This window comes from Cutaneotrichosporon oleaginosum (assembly GCF_008065305.1).
Source record: "Cutaneotrichosporon oleaginosum strain ATCC 20508 chromosome Unknown ATCC20508_contig05, whole genome shotgun sequence".
Classification (NCBI taxonomy): domain Eukaryota; kingdom Fungi; phylum Basidiomycota; class Tremellomycetes; order Trichosporonales; family Trichosporonaceae; genus Cutaneotrichosporon; species Cutaneotrichosporon oleaginosum.
Genome location: NW_027072174.1, coordinates 2,034,273 through 2,060,908, shown reverse-complemented (window position 1 = coordinate 2,060,908; position 26,636 = coordinate 2,034,273). Strand labels below are relative to the sequence as shown.

At 62.2% G+C, this 26,636-nt stretch overlaps 8 protein-coding genes across 8 annotated transcripts; 6 read left to right on the top strand and 2 right to left on the bottom strand.

Moving 5' to 3' along the window:
- Positions 1–146: 146 nt before the first annotated feature.
- On the top strand, positions 147–1,606 carry COLE_06343 (uncharacterized protein; the record flags this gene model as incomplete). The annotated part of the gene is made up of 3 exons (XM_018420015.2): positions 147–650; positions 883–1,001; positions 1,300–1,606. The coding sequence occupies 3 exons, from the start codon at positions 147–149 to the stop codon at positions 1,604–1,606; spliced, it is 930 nt and encodes a 309-aa protein (XP_018274797.2).
- Positions 1,607–1,749: 143 nt separating this feature from the next.
- COLE_06342 (uncharacterized protein) lies at positions 1,750–2,990 on the bottom strand (the record flags this gene model as incomplete). The annotated part of the gene is made up of 3 exons (XM_018421619.2): positions 1,750–1,836; positions 1,935–2,282; positions 2,313–2,990. The coding sequence occupies 3 exons, from the start codon at positions 2,988–2,990 to the stop codon at positions 1,750–1,752; spliced, it is 1,113 nt and encodes a 370-aa protein (XP_018274798.1).
- A 1,914-nt stretch (positions 2,991–4,904) lies between these two features.
- COLE_06341 (uncharacterized protein) lies at positions 4,905–5,330 on the top strand (the record flags this gene model as incomplete). Its single annotated transcript, XM_018427153.2, has 1 exon — positions 4,905–5,330. One exon carries the CDS (start codon positions 4,905–4,907, stop codon positions 5,328–5,330), a length of 426 nt encoding a protein of 141 aa, XP_018274799.1.
- A 346-nt stretch (positions 5,331–5,676) lies between these two features.
- COLE_06340 (uncharacterized protein) lies at positions 5,677–9,634 on the top strand (the record flags this gene model as incomplete). The annotated part of the gene is made up of 2 exons (XM_018427088.2): positions 5,677–6,686; positions 6,751–9,634. 2 exons carry the CDS (start codon positions 5,677–5,679, stop codon positions 9,632–9,634), a joined length of 3,894 nt encoding a protein of 1,297 aa, XP_018274800.1.
- A 993-nt stretch (positions 9,635–10,627) lies between these two features.
- Positions 10,628–15,695, top strand: COLE_06339 (uncharacterized protein; the record flags this gene model as incomplete). Its single annotated transcript, XM_018423155.2, has 6 exons — positions 10,628–11,119; positions 11,176–11,746; positions 11,850–11,985; positions 12,066–13,866; positions 13,904–15,185; positions 15,223–15,695. 6 exons carry the CDS (start codon positions 10,628–10,630, stop codon positions 15,693–15,695), a joined length of 4,755 nt encoding a protein of 1,584 aa, XP_018278980.1.
- A 477-nt stretch (positions 15,696–16,172) lies between these two features.
- COLE_06338 (uncharacterized protein) lies at positions 16,173–18,209 on the top strand (the record flags this gene model as incomplete). The annotated part of the gene is made up of 3 exons (XM_018421366.2): positions 16,173–16,310; positions 16,418–16,967; positions 16,999–18,209. 3 exons carry the CDS (start codon positions 16,173–16,175, stop codon positions 18,207–18,209), a joined length of 1,899 nt encoding a protein of 632 aa, XP_018278979.1.
- Positions 18,210–18,926: 717 nt separating this feature from the next.
- On the bottom strand, positions 18,927–20,306 carry COLE_06337 (uncharacterized protein; the record flags this gene model as incomplete). The annotated part of the gene is made up of 3 exons (XM_018421365.2): positions 18,927–19,184; positions 19,239–19,939; positions 19,973–20,306. The coding sequence occupies 3 exons, from the start codon at positions 20,304–20,306 to the stop codon at positions 18,927–18,929; spliced, it is 1,293 nt and encodes a 430-aa protein (XP_018278978.1).
- Positions 20,307–21,051: 745 nt separating this feature from the next.
- COLE_06336 (uncharacterized protein) lies at positions 21,052–26,619 on the top strand (the record flags this gene model as incomplete). The annotated part of the gene is made up of 6 exons (XM_018423154.2): positions 21,052–21,897; positions 21,931–22,798; positions 22,833–23,527; positions 23,563–24,511; positions 24,547–26,546; positions 26,584–26,619. 6 exons carry the CDS (start codon positions 21,052–21,054, stop codon positions 26,617–26,619), a joined length of 5,394 nt encoding a protein of 1,797 aa, XP_018278977.1.
- Between the last annotated feature and the right edge of the window lie 17 nt (positions 26,620–26,636).

Below are 26,636 nucleotides of genomic sequence, written 5' to 3'. Positions count from 1 at the left end.
GCGTCCACACTCTTTATCGTCGCTCTTCGTGCATCTCGAAACCAGCACCAGCGCAAGCGCACCCCGGCCTGCGCTCTCTCCCTCTCTCCCTCCTCTCCCCCTCTCCCCCTCCCTCCCACGGCTCGCCCGCTCGCTCGCCGCCCACCATGGATCTCGTCCTCGAATACTGCGACGAGTACGTCTTCGACGCCGCGTACGCCTACCTCTTCCCCGCCCCCATAACCTTCTCGAACACCACCACCCTCTCCTCCCCCTCCCCCTCCTCCTCCTCCTCCTCCCCCCTCCCCACCTCCTCCTACGCGCGCGACGCCATCCCCCGCCAACTCGCCTCGCTCTTCATCATCGCCCTCTCCGCCGCCCTCGCCCTCTACTTCCTTTTCTGCACCCTCTCCTACTACTTTGTGTACGACCGCCGCCTCGAACACCACCCCAAGTTCCTGCCACGCCAGAAGCGCCAGGAGATCATCAGCTCCCTCATCGCCGCCCCCGTCATCGATGTCATGACCCTCCCGTGGTTCCTCGGCGAGGTGCGCGGCCACTCGAAGCTGTATAACCGCGTCGGCGAGTATGGATGGGCATACTTTGCTTTCTCGGCAGTGTGGTTTTTGGTGTTTACGGATTTCTTGATTTACTGGATCCACCGGTTGGAGGTGAGTCTCCGAGTGCCTCGCGCAGCGAGGCCCGAGGCGGCGGGAGCGTGAAGCGCTGCCAGAAAGTGCGCGCGAGGCGACAGCGAGCCACGGCAATAGTCCAGAGAGGACGCGGGGCGGCCACCGAAGAAGGCCCCGCAGCCTGTCCAGCCTCCAGGCTCAGTACCATGCTCATCCTGTTCCACGCTCCCGCTCCCTTCGCCTCTCCCCTGCCATGTCCCCCTAACCCCAGCACCACAAACTCGTCTACAAGCACGTCCACAAGCCGCACCACAAATGGATCGTCCCCACGCCCTACGCCGCGCTCGCGTTCCACCCGCTCGACGGCTATCTCCAGTCGCTGCCGTACCAGTGAGTGATGAGGGAGAGGGGGTGGGAGGTGGGAGGTGGGGAATGGTGGCGCGATCGTGATCGTGATCGTGATCGGCGGGCGTGTGGCGTCGGCGCGTGCGTCCTCGCGTCCCTTCTAAGATCCTCCGACTTTGCCGTCTCCGGGTCTCATACGCCGTCTGCGCTCCCCTCTCCGCTTGAGCCTACCCGTCGCGGCCCTCGGGGCTTCACGCCACTCGAAACCCCCCCCGCTCGCCCTCTCCGCTGCGGCCTCTCCCGTCGCGGGCCTCGCTCCGCTCGTCCCGCTTGCTCACCCCAGCATCTTCGTCTACCTCTTTCCCATGCACCGCCTGCTCTACCTCGGCATGTTTGGCTTCGTGCAGTTCTGGACGATCTTGATCCACGACGGCGACATGATCTCGGGCCACCTCCTCGAGCGCTTCATCAACTCGCCGGCCCACCACACGCTGCACCACCTCTACTTCACCTGCAACTACGGGCAGTACTTTACGTGGGCGGACAAGACGTTTGACAGCCACCGCGATCCCATGCCCGAGCTCGACCCCATCCACGAGAGCTTGAAGGCTATGCGCGCAAAGGGGCTGTTGGGCAAGAAGACTGATTGACCTGCTCAGCTCAGGCTTATGCTCAGGCTCATGCTCACGCTCGGGCTGGGCAGAGGCCCGGCTAGAGGCCCGGCCAGCCCATGGGCCCGAGCACTTATACTAGATGCACCGATAATGTACAATTTGCAGCGCGTACAACTCTATCAGTTCATCCGCTCAAAGCACTCGGTACAGTACGCCTTGCCGTCGCGCGGGAAGAACAGGTTGTTCGCGAACGGGTGGGTGCAAGTCTGGAGTCAGCCTCCGTGTCCGTCGCCTTCCGCTCGTGCCCGCGCCCACGCCCACGCCCGCGCCCGCGCCCGCGCCCACGTCCGCGCCCCGCACTCACCGCACACACAAAACACCCCGTGTGCCACTTGGCCCCCATAGCCGAGACCGCGACGTCGGGGATCGGCGCGCGGCACGCCTTGCACCGCGGCTTGTGCAGCCGCACATGGCAGCGCTCGCAGTAGGGATGGCCCTTGTGTATGACAAAGTCGCTCGTCTCGTCCGCGCCCTCGGCGTTGTGCTCTGTGCCCGCGGCGCTGCTCTTGCTGGGGTCGAGGAAGGGGTCGCCGCACTCGGAGCAGAAAAAGTGCAGCTCGTGATAATAGCGCACGCCGAGCTCGTTGTCGAGCGTGATGAAGCGCGCGTCGACAATCGGCGTCCGGCAGTGGTGGCACTTGTGCGCGAAGCGCTGCCGTTAGTGCGCCCAAGCGGGACTTACGTCGTGGTAGTCGAGGTGGCAGTAGGGCTTGCCGTCGTGCTCGTATGCGCTGACGTGTTCGAGCGCGCCGCCGCACTCCCCGCACTGGAAGCAGGGGGGGTGCCACCGCCGCCCCATGGCGCTTACGATGCGGCCGATGATCGGGTGTGTGCAGCCCGCGCAGAGGATGGCGGCTGTCGGCTCGATCCGGCTCGGGCCGCGGGTGTTCGCGTCACGCGTGTCGCCCGATTCGACTTCGATCGTGGGCACGCCCGAGAAGGCGACACCGGGCGGGCTGGGCGGCGGGAGGCGAGGGCTGGCGTCGACGATGATTGATGGCCCGGCGGGAAGAGGTGCGACGGTGATCGTGGGCGTTGAGGGTGTGGGTGGCGAGCCGACGCTGATGGACGGAATGGGAGTGTTGGTGGTCGGGGGCGAGCCGACGGAGATTGTGGGCACGATTGGCGGAGACGCCACGCTGATGCTGGGGCTGGGGGTGTGGATCGTAGGTGGCGAGCCGACCGAGATCGTTGGCACAGCTGGCGGAGAGCCCACACTGATGGAAGGGATGGGGGTGGTGGTGGGCGGAGAACCGACAGATATCGTAGGCACGGCTGGCGGCACAATGCTGGGAATCACATCGCCGACCTGGATCGGCCCGCTGGGCGGCGACGCGACAGTGGTACTGTGGCTCGGCATGCCTCGTCGCGGTACGCGACTCGGCACGACGCCGCCGACACTCACGGCCGCCATGCGGTGCGCGAGCTGCTCCGCGCTCTCCTCTTGGATGGGTGATGAGCGTCGCAGCCCCGATCTTTCGCGCGGCGCAGGCCCGCGGTCCAGAGACTTGCTGGGAGACACGCCGACGGGCGGACGCGGCAGCGCGCGCTTCATGCCTACGCCGCGGTCCAGGGATTTGACGGAGGAGATGGTGTCGGAGCGCTCGACTAGGGCCTCAGTTGGCTTCGGGCGCGGAAGCATGCGCGTGACGGGCGAGATGGGCGGTGTCGAGGTCACGGGCGAGTCCACCTGCGGCGGGATCGGTACGATCGGCGGCGAGGGCGAGGTTGGGGTGACGACGGGGACGGGCGGAGCCGACGTGGTGCGTGTTGGCTGGCTGTCGGGGACCACGATCGCAGGCGGTGTAGGGGAGGTTGGGCCCCGCGAACTTGGAACGATGATCTGTGGTGGCGCAGGCGGGGCTGGTAGCGCTGAGCGTGGCACCATCCGTGAGAGTGGCGGCGCTGTAGAAGCTGAGGCTGGCTTCTGTATCTGCGCTGGCGAGTTGCTGCGCGGAGACGGTGAGGGCGGAACGTTAGTCGACATCCCGGTCATTTGAGGCTGCATCCTGGGAGGGGGAAGTGGCCGTCCGCCTCCGACACCGCCACGCGCCATCATCGCTATTGCGGCAGGCGACGCTCCGCTCATCTGGCCAGGCGCAATCGAGTACGGGGCAGGCGAGGCGCTTCGCGATGGGGTAGGCGATGACGGCAGCGGGTGCTGACTGGAATACGGGAGCGCAGCCTGGCGCAGCGGCGTCGGCACGCCCTGCTGATGAGTGGGTTGCTGATAGCCGTGGGCTGGAGACGCGGGTGACGGCGGGAGAGGTGCATTGGGCCGAGCAGGCGGAGTAGGAGGCGGCGTACCTGCGGCAGCCCTCAGCGCCGCCTCGCGCTCCCGCTTGCGCTCTTGGAAAGTCTTGAAGACGGGTCCCTGGTACTCGACGCGCTGGATGGGGGCGGGAATGGCGAGGGGGTTCGGCGGAGGCGCTGGGGGCTGGAAGGAGAACGAGGTAGGTTGGGGTTGTAGGGGCTGTGGTGCGTACGTGTTGGTGTGTTGGGGCTGGAGAGGGTATGGCTGCTGCTGCTGGTGGTGGTAGTGATGTGTGGAGTGGTACTGCTGTTGATGTTGAGGATGATAGTGAGCGTGATGCTGGGGGTGCTGGGGGTGTTGGGGGTGCTGGGGTAGCTGGGGGTGCTGAGGAGGAGGTTGCGGGTGTTGGGGAGCGTATTGGGGATGAAGAGGAGGCTGTGAGGGATGCGGCGGAGTCGCGTACGAGTATTGCTGAGGCTGGGCGCCGGAGGGCTGCGAGGAGGCTGGGTAGCCGTGGGGGGGTGGACCGTAGGTCATTGGCGCTGGTTTGGGGAGTGAAGCTGGTGTCAACTGAGGCGGAGTGGATGGCGATGGCGTACGGTTTTGAATCATGTCTTGAGGTGCGAGTGATGGCGATGGAGATGCGAGAGGTCGCGATCAAGATGAGGATCAAGACGAATGTGAGGGGTGTTTGCGAAGGCTTGTTGACATCGCCTGGCCCCACTGATTTGATCCCGCCCTCGACGTCGAACCACATCTCGCATGCCCCCCCCCCCCCCCCCCTCTGCAGGCCTCGTCTGGACTTGTTTGTGTACACGATCCTATGTTCCTCCGCGTCGCACGGAGCCATGCATGCATTGCGGTAGGAAGCAAAGGGTCGCTCCAGTGAGGGGTTGAGACTGACGACAGGGGTGTTGTGATGATTTCTCAACATTACAGGCACGAAAAGTAGTCGCGTCGACGCTTATTCGCTCCTCCTCCCACTCCATCCATCCACCATCCCCAACGCTGAAGCGAGCAATGAGGCCAAGGGAGCGACCAGCGACCCAAGTGCGACGCGCTTCGCGTATCGGGCCACATCACAGGCGAGGGCAACACGCCTGTGCGTGCTGCGCGCTGTGCTTCGCGGCACTGGTCGGGAGTCGGATCGAGGGTGCGCCTGTGCGGGGTGCGCGTTGGGTGTCAGGAGGCTTCTCACCACCGGCATTGGGCACTCTCCACACTATCAGGATTTATAAACTCAACAGCGAGTCGATTGAGCAGAGGAATACGTTGTTTTGCTTGTCGAGTTGCGTACTCGTCGCCGTGGAGGGCACTTGGGCCCAACTGATCATATCGGTGATCGACGAGGTATTCTCTACGTCGAACGGCGGGAGGCGGCGTTTTGCGAGGGGGCTTCAGACATGCATCGATCAAGTGGAGCGAGGTGATGATGAGCGATGGTGAGTGATGATGAGCGACGGAGAGTGAGAGTGAGGTCGTGAGGGGGGTGCCTTGACGACGGTTGTCCGCAAGGCGATGACGATGGAACCAAAGTGACGAGGGGTCCAGGCGCAGAGGCCAGTGGGGTGGTGGGTGTCATTTCGCCATTCTCATCATCCTCCTCATCATCCTCTCCATCCTCCTCTTCATCTTGCATCCATCATACCCTTCTTGCAGCACTAGTCTCTCTCTCCGACACTCCCACACCCACACACCCACACACCCCTCCCCCTCCCCCTCTCCTCTCCTTTCCTCTCTCTCCCTCTCTCCCACCCTCCCTGCCCCTCCCCTCTCCCCCCTCCTCTCCTCCATGACCGGCCAGAACGCGGGCCCCGTGCGCCTCCTCCTCCGCGCTCCACCCCATCTCCCCTTCGTCCAGAGCTACCCAGGTATCATCCCCGGCGGTGGTCGCCCCGCCGCCACCGTACAGGGCACAGTCGAGGTCCGCACCTCGGCCGTCAAGGCCAAATGGGTTCGCGTCGAGATCAGGAAGCATGAGAGCGTACCCTCCAGCGTTATCGGCAAAGGCTCAGGCCAGAGCTCAACCGTCCACGTCGGCTCCCCCCATCTGCTGTGGAAGCCTCCCGAGGGCAAGGAGTTCGACACGCTCAGCACCGCCGACTTTCGCTTTTGCATTCCGTTCCCAGGCGATGCCCCTCCCACCACCGAGCTGAGGGGGTGCAAGATCTCATACGAGCTCATTGCCGCCGTCTGTTACAAAGGAAAGGGTGGTCTCTTCAAGAAGGACTCGTCCTCCATCGCCACGGTCAATGAGCCCATTAGCATTATCAAGTATGAGCTGGCCAGCGCCTGGCCCGCCTACAACCAGCTCGAGCAGCGGACTGCCAGTGCTCTCAACGGCGCCGTGAGCCTCGTCGTCGACAGGCCGATCCAAGCCTTTGGACCTGGCGACCGCATCGTCGTGACCGCTACAATGAAGAGCGAGGCGCAGAATCAATTCCGTCTCAAAGGCTTTGAGATGGCCCTCGTCGAGATACTCACCGTTCATCCACCCAAACCAGACCCCAAGAAGAAGGCTAAGCCCCCCTCACCCCCAGTCATCAGGCGGCAGCCCGTGTGCACCACCCGCGTCGTCGCCGACGGCCAGGTGATCCCGGGCGGCGAGCGCGGCGCAAGACTCGATCTCGTTGTGCCCCAGGACAGGCAACTATTGACTGTGCGCGGCGCCAAAGAGTTTCAAGTCGAATACGAGCTCGTCGTCGAGGCCACATGTGACGGCGGACCAAGCAAGGTCCTTCTCGGCGGCCTTCAATGTATTATTGGGACGTTCGCGCGCTCCTCCGCGCAGACCGCAGTCAAGTGAGTTCTCCCCCCCCCCCCCCCCCCCCCTCTCCTTTCCCTTCATCAGCCCGCTGACGCATAGAGAAATTGGCTTCGTGCAAGGTCTCTGCCCTAGACCCCCACCGGGCACCGGCCATCAGCCCTCCTCATCCATCCCGGGTTCCGTGACGGGTAGCTCGAAGACGGGGTCACAGGACAACCACCACCCCGCTCTCACTCCGCCGCTTCGAGGTCACCAAACAAGCATGTCAGCCGACGGCTTCCTCACCGCTGAGCCCTCGTCATACTTTAGGCCCCTATCAATGAACCCGCCACCAAAGGTGTTCAACACGCCGTCCCCGCCGCCCCCCCTGCCGCCGCTCCAGCAAGGATACCAGGTGCCGCCGCTGACGTACCAGCAGCCGCCTTACCAGCAGCAGCAACCGCCTTACCAACAGCAGCAACCGCCTTACCAACAACAGCAGCAACCTGCCGATCATCAGCAGCAGCTGCAGACACCATTTGAGCAGCAGCCGCCATATCAACAGCAGCAGCAGCAGCAGCCCAATGCCTATCAGCCTCAGATTCCTGTTGGGCAACAGTGGCCAATGCAAGGCTTCGTGCCGCGGCAAACAGAATGGCGACGAACTTCATCTGGCACAACGACCACCACTACAACCACGTTCACGGACCATGGCCCCATCCCCGAGCGCAACGTCGCGACCATGCCCGCGCGCCTTAGTCAGAACTATCCGTCCACTCCTCCGCACCGCGTTTCCGACGCCGCCTTTGGCCCGTTGGAGGAGGAGTCTCTGTATGAGCGCCCACAATCTGAGATTTCCAATAATCGCTTCTCCGCCGCCTCACCGGGCACTGGCACGTTTGGGCAATGGAACTTGGCAGCCGTCGACCGCACTGTTCACTCGTCCTCGCCTACTACAACCATGACAACGGTGGATGACACCTCGGTCAACCAGCATACGGCGCGGCCCGAGAGCGTCAACTCCACTCCGACGCGGGCGGCACCGGGATGGAGTACAGCCGCCAACGAAAAGCGGCGCCTCTATGAGGAAGCTCGAAACCGCGCCGCCAACACTCAGGCCATGCATGGTACGGTTTTGTCTAGTATCGGAATGGAGGCAGACGGCTCTACCGCACCACCAGAGTACACGCCGCCGCCCCAGTCGGCTACTCCGATTCGGAATATACAGGCCCAGTCGCCCTTGCACGACAGCCCGCAGTCGATACACTCGGGCCACCAGCCACATCAAACCATCAGAGTTTTGACAGCTCCGAGCCCTCCCGTCCAGACCAACGGCTCGGCCGCCCCGGCGCCGCCATCGGAGGACCCTATCCCGTATGAGGCGCTTTTCGCCTCATCTAGCTCACCTGGCCCGTCGACCGACAAAGCTCCCGCCCCGTTGAGCCGAAGATCATCACCGGCTGCGTATATGACTGCGACCCAGGAAAAAGACCTTATGCGACAGCGGTACGAGGAAGCCCAGGCTGGCGTTTCGCGCTACTCTGCTCTACCTAACGGGCACTCGCCGCCGCCATCGTCCACCCAGAGTCCACACAGCGTTCAGCAGCAGTTCACTGGCACGGGTGCCGAGGGAGACGCGACGAGGAGGCAGTCTGAGGAAAGGGCCAGGGGCAACAGATCGGTGAGCGTAACCGCTGCCACTGTCCCGAGCCCCGGAGCGTCGTCTCAGGCGTCGCCCAGGTCTCCGCAGATGCAGCAGGCGTACATGTCTGCTGCAGAAGAGAAGGCTTTGATGCGCAAGCGATACGAGGAGGCCACCAATGCCGTCAATCGCGCGGCCGCCCCTGGATCGCCCATCCCCAGCACGTCCACTCAACCTGGACCGGCCAATTCCGGCTCACTCCAGGCCGCTCCTCAGACCATCCCCGCCGCTTACATGACGGCAGCCGAGGAGAAGGAGATGATGCGCAAACGGTATGAGGAAGCTACGGGCGCCGTAAACCGCGCCGCCAACAGCGGACCATCATCCCAAGCGAGCCCAACAACGCCACAGACATCCACCATGGCGCAGGTCTCAAGCATTGGGCATTCTTCCACTGTACCGCAGTCCCAGAGAGGCCCTTCCACCGCATCACCAACATTGCCAGCGGCGTACATGAGCGCAGCTGAAGAGAAGGAGGTGATGCGCCGGCGCTTTGAGGAGGCAACAAGTGCCGTCAACCGCGCCGCGGCGACGTCATCTGGCGCTGGCCCCTCTAGCTCGGTTGTCCAAACAAGTCCCCAATCGAATACCCAACATCGTTCCTCAACCCCTGCGGCTTATATGACTGCGGCGGATGAAAAGGAGATGATGCGCAAGCGTTATGAGCATGCGACTAGCGCGGTCAACCGTGCAAATCAGTCGTCGCCGTTGTCGAGTCCGCAGCGAGCTCAATCGATGTACTCGCAGCAGCAAGCTGGCGCCACCGCTGCATCGTCATCCTCCACGGGGCCATCAAACATACCGGCGGTATACATGAGTGCAACACAGGAGAAGGAGATGATGCGGAAACGGTACGAGGAGGCTACGAGCGCGGTTGCCCGAGCAGCGGAGGCTGGTCCTTCGTCTGCCCCAGTTGCAGCCGAGCCCTCGTCTTCCTTCACTACTGCTGCTGCACTGCCGCCACCATCGGACCAGCCGATTCCATATGACCAGCTGTTCGGTCCGCCCCCTGCGGGTGCATTGGGACCCTCGGGTTCGTCGTCGTCATCGCAAGGGCCACAAGCGTCGGTACCGGGGTCGGCTGAGAATGGTGGGATGCGGGAGTGGGGATTGAGAGACGAGGAGGCGACGATGAAGGGAGGGCACGGAGGGTCGCGGTCAAGCATGGGAGCAAGCGCACCGCAGCGGTCAATGACGCTACGGGAGCGAATGATGTCTGCGCTGCCGGACGGACCGCCGCCGCCACTTGCGCCTCGACCACCGCGTGAGTATGTGGAGATGCTGCAGCACCGGAATGCATAGGCCTTGTAGAGGAGAGAGGATGAGTAGTAGTAGTATTAGCTTTAATGATGGATGGTGATCGACGGCGGTATGGCACCATGCCACAAGGGGAGGAGAGGGGAGGGGGGAGGCACGGATTGGTCCGAGGGAGGGCGGAAGCAAATTGAAGGAGACGGAGGGGAGGAGGCGCACTGGGTGGGCCCTGGCTCGGTCTCACACCAGTCGTTGGCTCCTTCCTCGTCCGTCCTCATCATCATCCATCTCTCTCATCTCTCTTTCTCATCCTCCTCCATCTCGCCATCATCCTCCGTCCCTCCTCCGTCCCTCCTCCCTCCGACGCCATCAACGCATGCACTCCCCCTCGCGCCACCTCTCCATCCATCCCCATCTCCGTTGACGGCGGTGCCCGTGCCGCCGTCCACCTTCTCCTCCCTCCTCTCATCTCCTCTTTCCTCGTCCTCTTCTCACTCCTCCATCACAAACTCGCAGCCCTCTCCAGCCTCATCGCCTCGTTGCCTCGCTCGCTGCCTCTCTAACACGCCCACGCCCACAGTCACGGCCACAGCAGCCCCAGGACAACAGCCCATCGGCCATCGCCCACTACTCGCGTCCGATCGCTGCACGTCAACCCACACCCATAACAAACGCCCTCTAGCTTTGCATCTGCCAAGCGGACTCTCTCGACGTCGACACGTCGTGAACGCAAACACCAACAACCAGGAGCCAAGATTCAACCCCGGTATTGTATCAACCCGCCTTCTCGACTACATTCCCTCCCCATCCCTCGCCGTCTATCCAGCACTGTCGGCACGCACCCGTGGACTCGCCTCCACGCTCAACCCCCCCCCCCCCCCCCCCCCCCCCTTCACACACACACATTACCTATTCTCCGTCCAGCGCGCTATAACTCCCTGCCCTCATTGCTTCGACGCGCGCGCGCTTGTCCCCTCCGTCCACTCAAACACACACACATCCCGCGCCCAACACATCCAGCTCGCGCGCTGACGTCCCACCATGGCACCAGGAGGGCCGCGCGCGCGCCCCTCCCAACCTCAACCGGGATATCCGGCTCGCCCGCCCAACTCTGGTACTCGCAACGAGGTGTTTGAGAACATCTTTGGCCGCCCCTCTGGCGCTCACCACCTCGGTGGCCCCCCCGGCCACCCGGGCATGGGAAGGCCGTCAGGTTATCCCAGCGGTTACAACGCCCCAATGATGAACCCAGCGCAACCTGGCTTTCCTCCTGCAAATCCCAATCCCGCTGTTCCAAGCTTCCCACCAGGCCAGTTTGCGCAGGGCATGGCCGCACGCCCGCCATATCCTCAGCAGCAGGGACAACATCGGCCTCCGCACCGACAAGTTTCACACCGCTCCATGCACGACCGATACTCGCAACAAGGTCCACCTCAGCCATCGCCGTACGATGGCGTCGCCATGTATGACTCGCCGCAGAACGGGTTCGGCCCCACGTTGGTCCCGTCGCGTGCCGCCCCAAGCGCTTACCAGGTATGTGTCTCTGTGTTGTGAACCGCGCGCGTGAACGCAAATTGACCCGTGCGCAGGGGGAGCCTCCAGTTCAACTTCAACAGGCAAGTGTACCCACTAGACGCCACTCGCTCGTTCAAAACCAGCGCCCACCAGTCCCCCCACCAGGTGGAGGCTTTGACCAGCAGCCAAGGCCCAACGGCGGCGCTCAGTACAATGGTTATGGCAGGCCTGAGAGGCCCGAGCGATTGCCTCACATCTCGTCGTCCCGCGAAGAGGTGGGATTCACCCCGATGCCCGTCCCACAAGTCCCCCAACCGCGCAGCGTGTCTGCTACATCAGGTTCCAGTTCCGCAACGGTCACTAATGTACCTCCGCGCTCTCTCTCGCTACACCACCAGACCGGCCCGGGCAGGATAAGCGTAAAGATACCTTCGCCGACGCTCGGCGGATCCACACTCTTACCTTTCCCGGAGGCCCCTGGGTCTGACTTGCGCGCCCCATCGCCGCCACCAGACTACCAGCGCGCAATGAGCGCTGTCGACCTCAACAGCGACCGTGGGACGCCCTATGGCGACATGTCCGGCTTGCCGCGCAATTCTGGTGGGCCGCGGGAATCATCGGGCACCGATGACTATTTTAGTAGTGGTGAGTTCCTGCGCCTTGTGCGCGCTCGCCCCCGCGCGGCGCGCACGCGACGCTCTCACACACACACACATCGCGTCACTGTGACACCATGTGCTGATCCAAGGAAATGACTACCCCCCACGTCCATCGGGATCTAGACACATGTCGTCCTCGAGCACAGCCTCAGCTCCGCGCTCGATGCACATGCGCCAGCCATCTGACTCGTCGATCTCCAGCTCGGTATACACTCAGAGAGTGGCGTGAGTTTTTCTGCACAGTGACACGACGCCGCCTCCACCTCGAATCACACGTTCACACGACATGACGCTAACTTTCGCAGTCCCTTTTCACAGATCAACAATTTTGATGTCCCAGATTCGCCGTTGCAGTCGCCGTCAACACCAACGGGATCAGACAACGGCTACGGCAGTTTCCACAGACTGTCCGTTCGCAAGTCGATGGAGTCTACCCACTCTCTTCCCCTGCCCGGCTCTGCCACCGACTCGCCTTTGCCCCCTGGAGCCGCCTCATCTGTTTATGATCATCGCGCCCTCTCGTTCTCTGGGAGCGGCGTGAATCGACGCGACATTGTCAGCGCCGTGCGCTCGTCCACGTCAACAGTCGACTCTAATTCCCGGACAAGGTCAGGCATGTACGGCAGCGAGATATCACCCATCACGTCGCGCTCGCTGGTACGGCACCAGTCTGTGCCGCGGAAGGCAGTGCTCACCGGCAATGTCACGCCGGCATTGCTGTCCAACGTCGCCGAGGCGTTCCGTCAACTTATCCACCCACACGAGATCATCAAGGATGGCATCGCTTACAAGGACGCCTTCGACGGTCGCCTCGCAGTCTCCGTCATCGCGCAGATCATCAAGACGCCAGACCGCAATGTAGCTCTTCTGCTCGGCCGAGCTCTCGACGCGCAAAAGTTCTTCCACGACGTCACCTATGCCCACCGTCTGCGCGACACAGACAAGGAGGTGTACCAGTTCAAGGAGCGCTTAGTCGCGCCATTCATGAACGACTCTGCCGTCATGGACAGCCCCTCGTCGGACCACTTGGGGCTGGCCACTCGCCCACCTTCGCAAGGTAGTGGCACGATACGAAATCCGTACCGCCAGAACATACTCGACTCGCCCGTGCAGGCGTCTGACTCGCAGAACTCGCTGTTCGGCAGCGGCTCCACACCCAAGCCTGGTCTGGCTGTTTCCGGGGCGGCCATTGGAGACGACAGCGACGACGACGATCTGCCGAACGGTGTCTTCACACTCCTCACCGATTGTTACTCGCCAACATGTTCGCGCGAGCAGCTGTGTTACTCGATCAACTGTCCCCGCCGGCTGGAGCAGATGAAGCGCCTCAACGTCAAGTCGGCCCACCCCGGTCTGCAGCGCAAGATCCAGGAGGAGACTGTGCTCGACGACGTAAAGGAGACGGGAACCCTGTGGATCCACTCGGTGTCGCAGGAGATTCTTGACAGTGTCGACGACCGTGAGAAGAAGCGCCAAGAGGCTATCAACGAAGTCATTTACACCGAGCGTGACTTTGTGCGTGGTCTCGAGTACATGCGCGACTGCTGGGTCAAGCCATTGAGGACAGAGGACGTTCTTCCGCTGTCGGAGCGAGAAGAGTTCATCAGACAAGTTTTCTGGAATTTCCTCGACGTGCTCAAGGTCAACCACGTACTTGCCGAGCGCCTGACCAAACGACAAAAGCAGCAGCCCGTGGTGCAGTCGATCGGCGACATCTTCCTCGAGTGCGTGCCGCGGTTCGAGCCATTTGTTGTGTACGGCGCACACCAGCTATTTGGCAAGTACGAGTTTGAGAAGCAGAAGACTTCGAACCCGGCTTTCCAGAAGTTTGTGGACGAGACGGAACGCAAACCCGAGTCACACAAGCTCGAACTGAACGGTTACCTCACCAAGCCGACAACACGTCTTGGACGTTATCCGCTCCTGCTCGAGGCGGTCCTCAAATACACGCCTGATGACCACCCCGACAAGACGGACTTACCCGAGGTTGTCAAAATGATCCGCTCGTTCCTGGCCAAGGTTAACGAGGAGAGTGGCAAGTCGGAGAACATTTTCGAGTTGGCACAGCTTGAGTCCCAGCTCGTGTTCCGGCCCCAGGAGAACATTGTGAGTGCGACAATGTAGTACGAGGTTGACATGGCAGGACCTGCGTCTGCGCGACAAGAACCGAGAATTGATCCACAAGGGTCCGATGAAGCGCCGCGGCGGCACGCAGGGCGAGAACGCCGATTTGCTAGCGTTCCTGTTTGACCATGCGTTCTTGCTCGTCAAGTCCAAGTGGATCAACAAGACGTCAGAGCAATACAAAGTGTACCGGCGACCGATTCCGCTCGAGTTGCTGGTGCTCCAGACGCCCGAGGACAATTACAACTCTACGAAGCTTTCGACGACCGGTCGCGCGAAGCTCATCGCGCGGGCTGGCAGCAAAGCGACCCCGTCGCAGCCAGCACATGTGCCACCTAAACCAGAAAGCAAGCATGGCTTCTCGGTCACGATCACTCACCTCGGCCGCAAGGGTTACCAGCTGCAGCTATGGGTGGACACGTACGTGAGCCGCAAGAAGTGGGTCGAGAGCATCGAGAAGCAGCAGCAGGCCATCCGCGATCGCTCCACTATTTTCCACAGCGAGACTATCACCGAGGGCTTCTTCCAGGGATTGCGTCGAATCAACTGCCTCAGCCCGTACGACAACGGAAACCGCATGATTTACGGTACCGACGAGGGTGTTTACTTCTCCAATCTCCGCGACCCCAACTTGCGCGAGCCCGTCAAGGTCATCAACATGACAGACGTGACGCAGGTCGACGTCATTGAGGAGCTGCAGCTGCTGATCGTCCTGCACGAGCGCTCAGTGACGACGTTCCCCCTCGACTGTTTGGATCCTAATGACCCGAATGAGGCGTTGAGGCGGGGCAAGCGTATCTCAAGTCACACCAGCTTCTTCAAGTCGGGCATCTGCCTCGGGCGCACCTTGGTCGCCGTTGTCAAGAGCAGCCCGCTCAGCAGTACGATCAAGGTACTCGAGCCAGTGGATCGGGATCAGTCGATGCGTGGCAAGAAGCCGCACCGCGGCTTTATGGGCCGCCTGAACAACTCTCAGGACACCCTCAAGGTGTTCAAGGAGTTCTACATCCCGCTTGAAAGCTTTTCCGTCTACTTCCTCAAGACGAAGCTGTGCGTCGGGTGTCAGAAGGGCTTCGAGATCGTCGACCTCGAGACACTGGACATGCAGTCGCTGCTCGACCCATCCGATCCTTCGCTTGACTTTGTCCTCAAGCGCGACGGCGTGCGACCCATGGCCATCTACCGCATCGAGGGTGACTTTTTGCTGTGCTACGACGAGTTTGCCTTCTATGTCAACAAGAATGGTTGGCGTGCGCGTCCCAAGTGGGCGATTATCTGGGAGGGTTCTCCAACGTCGTTTGGTGAGTACAGCTCGTGGTTGCTTCGTACTAACCCCAGCTCTGCAGTACCCCTACGTCATCGCATTCGAGCCAACGTTCATCGAAGTGCGGTCCGTCGAGTCTGGCCACCTCGTCCAGATCATCCCAGGCTCCAACATCTCCTGCCTGTTCGCCGACATGCCGCCCTCGACCGTCAACGCACCCATGCCCATGCTCCAGAATCGGCAACCCATGTACCCGCACCCTCAGCAGGGCATGTATCGTCCTCCGATGGGCGGCAGCTATGGGCAGCCCCAGCCGCAGCCCCAAGGGCCGTATGCGTACCCGCAGAACTTCCAGCAGCCACTGCGCCCGCACATGCCCCAGCAATATGGCATGCCGCCACAGCCTATGGCGCCATACCGCAACTTCCTGTACCGCCCGCAGGTCATCTTCGGGAGCGAGGACGGCCACGTCCAGTTCCTCAAGCTTCCGCCGCCACGGGCGGGCCGAAGATCGTCGGATTCGCGCAGCGTGCATTCTATGCGATGAGCGCAGCGAGACACACGCCACCTGTGGTAGTGCTGCCGCCATGGTAGAGTCAAACGGGCTCCCACCACACCGCCACCAGTCAGGAGGCATTCATGCGAGACGGGGACGAATACAAGTCCGGGAAGTAGACACCACATAATGACCGTGACGGCCAGCAGCGCACGACGCTGGCGGCGGATAGAAGCCCACGTTCGTTCATGTCCGTGATGTTGGGTTTGATTGTAGCATCAGTCATGGAATACTACGAGCACCGGGGGTGAGCAGAGCGAAGCGAGCGGCGAGCGGCGAGCGGCGAGCGGCGACTGGAGCGATGAGAGAGCGGAGAACAACAGCATGGGATGCTTGTAAAGTCGTCCGCACGTCTCGGCCCACCTCGGCGATTTGCCACCGCCACGTCATGACGCGTGTCCAACCTCCACATCTCATCTCCCCTTTCTCCTTCTTCTTCATCCACCCCCTCTCCCATGCCATACTAACATGCCCGTCCCCCGCCTCGCAGCGTACGGCCTCATCTCCACCGCCTTGGCCGGCGCCGTCGTCGGCGGCGCCATCACCACACGCCCCAACTTCTATGCCGCCGCGGTGTCAGTTGGGCGCAGCGGAGGAAGTCTAATGGTAAGTGACGATGGGCTCGTCGTGTGAGCACTCTTATCCACATCTCGAGCCCATTTACCTCCTTCTACTGCCCTCGCGCGCTCTGTGAGTCTCTTTACTCATACCAGGTCCTCGCCAACTTCTGCCTCTTCATCGGCGTCATCCTCGGCGTAGGCTTCAAGCACCTTTTCTTCGGCGACCTCCGTCCCATCGAGTATGAACACATGTTCGAGCGCCTCTGGATATTCCTCACCGAGTCTCTCCTTGCCCTCACAATATTCCGGGACGACTTCAGCGCCTCCTTTCTGGCCCTCTACTCGGCGCTCGTCTTCCTCAAGTGCTTCCACTGGATCTCGGCCGACCGCGTCGACTACATTGACCAGGTGCCCCCGCCTGGTCCGCCGGCATGGTTCCACGTACGCCTCGGCGCCGTGTTGGCGCTCCTGACGACATTCGACGTCCTGCTGTTTCTGTACTCGATGGAGCACGTCATGGTGATGGGCGTCAGCGCCATGGTGCTGTTTGCCAGCGAGTTCGCCATCCTCGTTGCCGCTATTTCGGGGACGTGGGCGCGGTACGCCGTCGGAGTGGCGGATCTCCACCGGGCGAGGGGGCGCGCGGACGCTCCTCCCTGGGAGGAGAAGAGCATGTATCTCTTCTACATTGATCTCGCAGTTGGTGCGTTCTACTCCAGGCGTCGCTGACTCAGATTTCGCCAAGCTCCTCACGTACCTTGCCTTTTTCATTGTCATCTTCCTCAACTATGGACTTCCCGTCCACATCCTCCGCGACGTGTACATGACACTCCGCTCGTTTCTGGCACGCGGCGCCGACTTGGTGCGGTACCGCCGCGCCACGCGCAACATGGATGAGCTATATCCCGACGCGACGGCGGATGAACTCGCCCGCCTAGGCGACCACACCTGCATCATCTGCCGTGAGGAGATGGTGGCGGAACAGCCAGCGAACGCAGAGGGGCCGAACGAGACGCCCAAAAAGCTGGCTTGCGGCCACGTCTTTCACTTCCACTGCCTACGATCGTGGCTCGAAAGGCAGCAGATCTGCCCAACGTGCCGCCGCGACGTTCTCGCCCCGACGCGCACCACCCCTCCCCCGCCGCCGCCGGTGCCCGCACCAGTGCCGCAAGACGACGTGGGTCTGCCAGAGAACGATGCCGACCGCATGCGCTCCGCCTTTGAAGAATACTTCAGGCTTCCCGGCGTCAACGGCGACGCGCCGGCTCATGTCCCGCCGCATCGCCCCCCGCGCACCGCATCAGCCCCGCCAGAGACGGACAGCGACGACGCGCGCCTCCAGCGCGGAATCTGGGGCGCGCCCATCGTGCCGGGCCGTTTCGCTCCGCCTCCCCTAGGCGCGGCGCCCTCTGAGAGAGCGCGCAGTGGCCCAAGTGGGGCCGTGACGCCGGCCGCGTCCCAAGCGCCCATCGTCTTTTCGTCAACAGGCTCGCCGCGCGTCCCTACCCCGCCTCGGCATCAAGTCGATAACGACGACGACGACGATGTGCCACTTCGCGAGGCGGCGGCTGCTGCAGCTCTGCGCCGCTTCAATGCTGGCACGAGTGCTTCCTCATCTAAACCTGACAAGGGCAAGGGACGCGCGGTCGACCCCGACGCGTTCGACGCGCCAGCGACCCACCGCATCCTGCTCACGCCGCACGCCCTACCTCCCCCGCACACGGGTGTGGCGCGCACGCCCGAGGCGGCGCGCGTGGCACTAGATGCGCGCCTCAAGGCGCTCCGGGACGTGGACGACGTCGTGTGGTCCCTCGTGGGCGAGCTCAGCCGCCTGCGGAGTGCGTGGGAGGCGGAGGACGAGCCGGAGCGCGAGCACCGAGAGGCACGGGGGGAGGGGAGCGAGTCGCCGCTGTTCGGAAGAAGCGAGGCGGGGCCTAGTACATAGCACATGCATAGAGTGGCCGTTTGCTGAGCAGGTACGCTTGGGGCACAAGGATGGTGCGCCCATGCGACCGTGAGGTGATGGATTTCGAGGGGCATGGGGCTGGGGCGCGGCTGCTGGTTGACAGCAGTCCATGCAATCGAGTGCCGGTACTCATCCCAACGGACTGTGATATGGCGGTTCATGTTGAAACGCAGCTGGTATAAGCCGTCGTGATGGCGCCACAGTTGCCGAGCCACTGTTATCATGCGGCAGCCATCACCTGATCTTCACGCAATACATCTCTTTCTTGCCCTCGCTCCAGAAGACATGGGTAAAACCCCCCTTGCATGAAGCTGTCCAAAACCTCCGCATCTCATCGGTGAAGACAGAGGCCACAGAGCACTCTTTGGCATAGGCCGAGTGCGCACACGTATACTGGTTAAGCTCTCCCAAGCTTGACGGGTAGACCTCGGCTCGACAGTAATCGAAGGTGGTCTGTTCGACAGTTCAGAAGTGCAACGGAAACACTTGTTGGGCTTGTACACAAGACTAACTACGAGGTGCTCCATCATTGCGCCGGCCCATCCCTGCGCTTTCCGCGCTGTTCGTGGCAAGGTCTGGGGGAGCATCCGCGGTATGGCGGGAAGGACGTGGCGACCCGAGCAACGCAACAGCAAATGCATACAAGTCTCTATGAATGAAGGGTCCATGCTCTATCTCCAGTGTCACCTCTCTCTGTCATTGCCTCACGATGCGCGAGTTTCCAAGATAACTCGCGGCCCGCCGGTCATCGGCCCCCAGACGCGCATACTCGAGCACCATGCGCAGCATGTACGCCTGCATGTCCTCCCACCGCCAATGTGTGCGCGTGAACTGTACCGCGGCCTGGGCGATCTCGCGGGCCGCGGCATCGCCTACGTCTGCGCCTTCCGAGTCAGGCGAGCCTGCGAAATACGACATGACATCGTACAGATCGCTGTAGTCGGCCTGGACGGGCTGGTGTGAGTCATGTGCGCCTCGACTCCACGCTTTTCCTCAACGTCAACTCACCACATAGTGCACCCATGGCGTCAGCCAGTCGGTCATCCACTCGGGATAAATCGTCGTTTTGATGACCATGCTACCACTGGACAGGAGGCGGTGGAAGCGCGAGCTCCACCCGTTTCCGTCCGTGTCGATGACATAGGCGTACTTCTTCGCTTCTTCGGGTTTGACGTGCTCCTTGAACGCGATCTCGGCCCGCATCTCCTCACACGTCCCGTCTTCGTCGCACTGCGACACCTTGCCCGCCAATCCGACGTCGAGGTACTTCTCGCTGAGCTCGGCCTGGGCGAACGTGCGCTGTTCCCACCCACCGCCTGCGGCGCGCACCCACACCCGCGCATCCCCGCTCGCATTGTTCGCGAAGAGATGCAGGCGTGGCCGGTGCGAGTGCCGCCAGTTGTACGTCTCCCGGTTCGCCTGTTTCGCCGAGTAGTGGTCGCCGGTCATGGAGCCGCGCCAGAACACCTTGCGCACCGTCTTGTCCGCCCACTCGGACGAGGTCCGCATCCCCTCGGGGCTTGTGGCATTCGCGACACCCCCGAGCGGCGTCAGCACCATGTCGCTGCACTGTGCGAGCTTGCTCTGCTGGAACAGCGGGCGGAGGTTGCAGTGGCGTCGGAAATGCCAGCTCATTGCGCCGTGGAGGTCGAGCAGCTCGGGCGCGTGGCAGAAGTTCATCTTCGGCCGGGGGTCATACACGAACGTCGCTGATGTCAGGCTCTGTAGAAGCGGTGACTTACTCTGCTCATCGGCGAATTGGGCGGCATACGGCATAGGCGCGGACACGTTGCCGGCGCGCACGGCCGCTTGGGCGCGCCGCGCCGGCGAGTCGGCGGGACACACGACGAGAAGGCCAAGCCCGTAGTCTCTGGCGTTTTCGAGGCGCCTGAGCTCTTCCGTGTCGATCAGCGTGCCGGCCGCCGCGTGGTCGAGGAGTGCGTGCCGCAGCTCGTCGTTGAGGATATGGCTACCTTGGTCGTGGTTCGAGATGACGAGGCGGACGTCCGAGTCGAGATACTGCCCGAGCGGCGCGAGCAAGTTGTGGTGCTGCTGTGCACGCGCGCCATGTCCCATGTCGCCCGTTACGGACGAGCCGTTCGGGCCGAGCGTAATCGTGCTGGTGTCAGCGACGCCTCGTTTCCGCCAGGCTCTGGTCCCGGGATGGGCGAAGATGGAATCAAATTCTGCCACCAGCAGGTATTACTAGGCTTTTGAAGATATCGGATATATACTCCCGCTGACCGCGGGTTAAAGAGTCGACAACATCTGCCCCCGTGGCCTGGACTGACGCGTGTCCGATGATAATGACATCATCTCCCCTCCTGCCATCCGTCGGGTCGCGGCGTCGCACTTTCTTGGCTCTTGGCTCTTTCTCATCGAGTGCCGCAGTTGATCCGCAGCGCCGCAGCATCCCGCTCAACTCGGTCGTCCTTTTGTTCTCCCGCGCTCTCCGCCTACTCCGCTCTCCCCCACCCGCCGAGCGCTCATCACGCGACGTTGTACACCCGTGCGGGGCCTCGTCGCGCAGTCGTCTATCCGCGTCTGTGAAACGTCATTGCCAGTCTCATTTTCTGGTGAAAATAGCCCGTGTCAACCCAACATATGCCAACATCCTCCTCCACTCGTCACTACTTTCATCCTGCATCCTGCTTGTTTCTCTCTCTTGATTCTCACCATTCAACGATCAAGGCCAGAGTCACAGAGCTCTTGACTATCACCACCACGCATCCAACTCCGTCTCATCTGGCCTTGCTGGCCTTGATCATTCACACCCCTCGGCCCCCTCCCTCCCTTTACCACCCACTCGTCCACCACCACCATGTTGTCCCAGCCCGTATCTCCATTGCCACCACAACACCACCCCAACCCCATGGCCGAAGAGGACACCGCAAAAATCCTCGGCAAGATCATCAACGATGAGATCAATATGGACAAGGACTTCACCTTCCTAGCCGACAAGGAACTCTCCAATACCGACCAACAAGCTTCTGTAGCCATCCCAGATACCGGCCTCAAGAAGAACCTCCGTACATCACCCACTACCGCCAACGGACACTCCAATGGCCATCGCACCCCATACCACCGCGCCCCGCCCTCCGACGTGAGCTCACTGCGCAGCGAAGACGCCGTGACTGCCGAAGACGGAGGCAGCATCCACAATGTCGTCATCGACTTGGGCGACGACGGGCCTGATTCGGTACCTCGCATCTTGACAGACGGCAAGGAACGCCCGGCAGACGTCGACATGGGGCATGCCACACATCTCCAGGCCGTCCGGCACGGGGTGGAGCACCGGTTTGTGCCAGGCTCTCCGAGGGGCGACGACAGAGTCCACGAACACGATCTGCCAAGGGGGCCTAGAGGCGATGCTCTCGACCGTCAGACGTCCGACAGCCAGCAGGAGGGGCCCACAGGTCAGGGCGCGGGTCAGCATGAGGAGCGCCTCAGCAACAGTCTTGTCGAGGGGCAGCATGACGACTACACCTACCGACGCAGCCAGGAGTTCAACGACGGTCAGCCCAAGGCGTTCATGCACACCGACGTCGCTCCTCGTGAAGTCGACGAGCTTGGCCGCGAGACTGTCGCTATTCCCGGTGTCCACCCGCAGGAGCCACCGGGACCGCAGAACAACATCGAGCTCACCCCTCGCATTGTGCACCTACAGGTAGGCTGACCCCTGTGTCGCGCTGACAGTCAGTTTCACAACGTCGAGAACGACCTGGGCCAAAAGGCCAAACAGGGGCTCGTCGTTTCCCCTTATGGGGAGCGCGAGTTCGTCGAGACGCCTATCAGTGGCATCCTGGAGACCCCGGACGGCGAGAAGCGTGAGCCGATAAATCAGTCCGAGCTGGACATGGAGTTCGCTGCGCATGGGATAGGCCGTATCCCTCCCAACGTTGGCGACCGCGCCGATCGCAAGTGGGATGACCAGGGTTGGGAGGACGTCGACGAACCATCACAAGACGGCGGGCAGTGGCGCACAGCCGCTGGCGCCAAGGTCGGTGAATCAAGTACAACACACCATCACCCGAAGAAGCCTAGAATGCGGAAGCGATTCACCGCAAACGGGCACTCTACGCCACACGTGCATACACCAGGGGACGTCTCCTCGTCGACGCATACCGAGAAACGCCATGGCGGTACCGGTCTCAAGCTCATGAACCAGTTCCGCCGCGGTGGCAAGAACAGCCACATTAAGCCTGCCAAGGTCGACGTTGGCGCGCCATCAATGACGAATGAGATGCTCGCGGGGCAGCTGCCGGTGATGATCCTCAAGACGTGGCTGGACCGCGATGACGAAGGTCACCGCGCCGTCCCCGTTCTTCTCGGCAACCTCCGCTTCCGCATCGGCGACTCGGTGAGCATTCGCAACAGCGGCCGCAACACCGGCAAGGAGCTGTATAAGATCGAGTGCGAGTACGGTGACGGCGCTATCAAGTGGGTTGTGTACCGCGACGTGCGCGACTTCCTGTCACTCCACACACACTACAAGACTGCCAATCTGGGCCACCGCGTTACCCGCAGCAACGTGCGACATGTTGACATTCCCGATTTCCCACGTAATGGTGAGCTTGTTCGCGAGAGGTTTGCTAACTCTAGCTCTACCATACTGGGCACGCGATACACAGACGGCACTCAAGAAGGCGGCTGAGGAGGTTCAAGACGCTGAACGGTCTATGCGGCACTCTGAGAAGGACAAGCACCCGCAGCCACGCAGACAGGACTCGGGGCCTGTCATTCGCGATTTGCTGCAGCAGTATCTCATCGACCTCATCCGCGCGGTCATGTTCCGCCCCGAGTCGACGCGTCTGTGCATCTTCTTCGAGCTATCAGCACTGACTGTCGCTCTCGCACCCCGTGGCGGCTTCCAGGGCAAGGCTGGCTTCCTCAAGCTGCCTTCAACTCAGGTCAGCCGGAAAAGCAACCAGCCCGGCCTGCTTCCGAGCAAGTGGAAGATCAGCCGCACACCAAAGTGGTTCATCGTCCGCGAGTCGTACTGCGTCGCGACCGATGGTCCCGCCGAGACGGACATCTACGATGTCTTCCTGATTGACACCGATTTCACCATTGAGCGGCCGAAACGCGCTTACCGCAAGGGCCTGCATCTGCTCTCCCACAAGTCGTGCGTCGGCAGCCCCTGTTTCACTGACAGCTCCAGCAAGAGTGAGATTCCGGGTGAGGATCCCGAGGCTCACGAGGCGCACGACGAGAGCGGGAGTAACAAGAATGCGTCGCAGCACACGTTCTACATCTCCAATGCCCAGCGCCGCTTGAGGTTGCAGGCGAAGAATGCTGTGAGTTGGCCTAGCGACGCCACAACTGACACCAGCGCGCGATGCACCAGTTCATCGTCTCGATGGAGCGTGTCGCTATGCAGTGTATATGGGCGGGGCGGAACCGCTTCGACTCGTTCGCGCCTATCCGTGTAAACGTGGCTGCGCAGTGGATGGTCGATGGCCGCGACTACTTCTGGAACCTTAGTCGCGCGATCAACATGGCCAAGTCACGCATCTACATCCACGACTGGTGGATCTCGCCCGAGCTCTACCTCCGCCGGCCAGGTGATGAGAGATATCGACTCGACAACCTGCTCAAACGCAAGGCTGAGGAAGGCGTGCGTATCTTCATCATCATTTACAACGAGGTGTTGGCCAAGGCCACGCCCGTTGCGAGCCAGTACGTCAAGCAGACGCTCACGGGCCTGCACCCCAACATTATGATGCAGCGCTCGCCCTCGCATCTGCCCAACGGGACATTCTACTGGTCACACCACGAAAAGCTCTGCGTGATTGACGAGACGATCGCGTTCATGGGCGGTCTCGACCTATGCTACGGCCGCTGGGACACGAGCCAGCATATCCTCACCGACGAGGACTTTACCGCGGATACTGGACCCAACGCCCCCGTCTGGCGCGGCAAGGACTATGCAAACGAGCGCGTCGCCGAGTTCAGCGACCTCGAGAAGCCGTTCGAGGATTCGATCGACCGCCACAAGACGCCGCGCATGCCGTGGCACGACGTGGGTTTGTCGCTCGTCGGACAGCCGGCACGCGACCTCTGCCGCCACTTCATCCAGCGGTGGAACTACCTGCTCCGCATCAAGAATCACACGCGCAAGATGCCGTTCCTTCTCCCGCCTGCGGACTTCACCGAGCGCGAGCTCAAGGATCTCGGCCTGCAGGGCACGTGCGAGGTGCAGATCTGCCGCTCCGTCGGCCCGTGGTCGATGGGCACCATGTCCAAGATCGAGCACTCGGTGCAGAATGCCTATGTGAAGTGTAAGTCTTACAGCTCGTTTGTGACTGACACCCAGCCATCCAGCTGTCCGAACACTTTGTGTACATCGAGAATCAATTCTTCATCACGTCGACGATCGTGGATGGCACACCCATCGAGAACCGCATCGGCGATGCTCTCGTCCAGCGCATTATCCGCGCACACCGCGCAGGCGAGAGGTGGCGTGCCTGTGTTGTCATCCCACTCCTGCCTGGTTACACCCACCCCGTCGACGCGAGCGAGGCGAGCTCGGTCCGCCTCATTCTCGAGTGCCAGAACCGCACAATCTGCCGTGGCACACACTCGATTTTCTCGCGGCTCAGGAAGGAGGGGATCAACCCCGACGACTACATCAGCTTCTTCTCGCTGCGCGGCTGGGGCAAGTTCGAGTCGGGCGCCCTCACTACCGAGCAGGTGTACATCCACGGCAAGACGATGATCGTCGACGACCGCCTCGTACTATGCGGCTCGGCCAATATCAACGAGCGGTCGCAGCGCGGTGACCGCGACTCGGAGCTGATCTCGGTTGTGCGTGACACGGACATGATCGACGGCACCATGGCCGGAAAGCCGTTCAAGGTCGGGCGGTACGCGCATACGCTGCGTATGCGGCTCATGCGCGAGCATATTGGCGTCGACGTCGACGCGATCGAGGAGGACGAGCTCATGCTCCGCAAGCCGGTGGCTGATGTTGAGGACGTCGCGCTCTGGGACCCAGACAACGAGCAGGACGAGCGTAAGATGGGCCGTGGCATCTCGCGGATCAAGAAGAGCACGGCCGGCAGTAGACTAAAGATGACTGTGTCGACGGCCGTGCGCGGCATCACCAAGGGTGTGGGGGAAAACATCCGGAATGACGTGCACAAGACCGCCGAGAAGCTCAAGCATCCTGTCGCCGCCGCTCAGGGCGAGCTTCTCAAGAACACCCATGTTGGAGAGCACGACGGCCCAGGCGGCGGCCCCACCGGCGACACGAGTGAGCGGCAGGACGTCGGCCTCGACGGCAAGGTCATCCAGGGCTTTGCATCCTCTGTCGTGCCCACGCTTGAGGAGCGTGCAATTGCTGCCCGCCGACCGACCGAGCAGACGGAGCACGGCAAGCCATTGCAGGACATGGCAGACGAGGGAGAAGGCCCAGAAGAGGCCGAGGTGCACCCCCAGGACGAGAAGGCTGTGAACGAGCAGCCGCGCACTGAGATGTACGGCGAGCCGGCAAACGCGATTGAGGGCGACCACGACGTGCCGCGCGACGAGCCGACCATGGCCGAGGACCACGAGGCAGTCAAGGCGCGCGGCGTGCTGCGGAAACACTTGAACGCCAAACCCGGCATGGGGCCGTGGAACATGCCGACGCCGACGCCCAAGATTGACGCCAACAGATTCCACGACCCGCTGGACGACACCTTCTGGAACGACATGTGGGTCGCGACTGCGGTCCACAACACGCAAATCTTCCGCAAGGTGTTCCGCTGCATCCCAGACGACCTCGTGACAACGTGGGCGCAGTACAAGGCGTTCGCGAACCACATGGACAAGTTTGGGCGGACGGAGATCGCGCCGCCGGACGCGAGTGGCTCGGGCACCAAGGTGACGCACGACCAGGGCGGCGACGGCGGCGGCACAGTGGGCCCCGTGGGCCAGGACGCGCCGGACAGCGGCAAGGCGATGGACGGGAGCACGCAGGGGCGGTGGGGCGCGACGGCGCCGCCGAGCAACCTTGCCGAGGCGGGCAACGCCGTGCTCTCGGCGGTGGGCAGCGTCACTGGCGACCGCAAGTCTGTGGGCGGCAAGAGCGTGGGCAGCGATGCTACCGCGGGCGCAGCTGGAGCTGGTGCCAGCGGCCCCGGCCCCAAAGGCTCGCCGAAGGTGGATCAAAAGGAGGCGGGGGAGCGCAAGCCGAGCGGGGAGAACGATGCATGGGAGCAGTGGGAGATGGAGGAGATGGAGGCGCTGCTGAACGAGACGCGCGGCCACTTGGTAGTGTACCCCACGCGGTTCTTGGAGGCCGAGGATATGGCGAACAACTTCCTGTTCAACGTGAGTTGGCGCGCGTCATGATGTAGCTAACAGCCAGCAAGAGCGCATCCTGCCGCTCCTCATCTACAACTAGGTTTATCTCGGAGATTG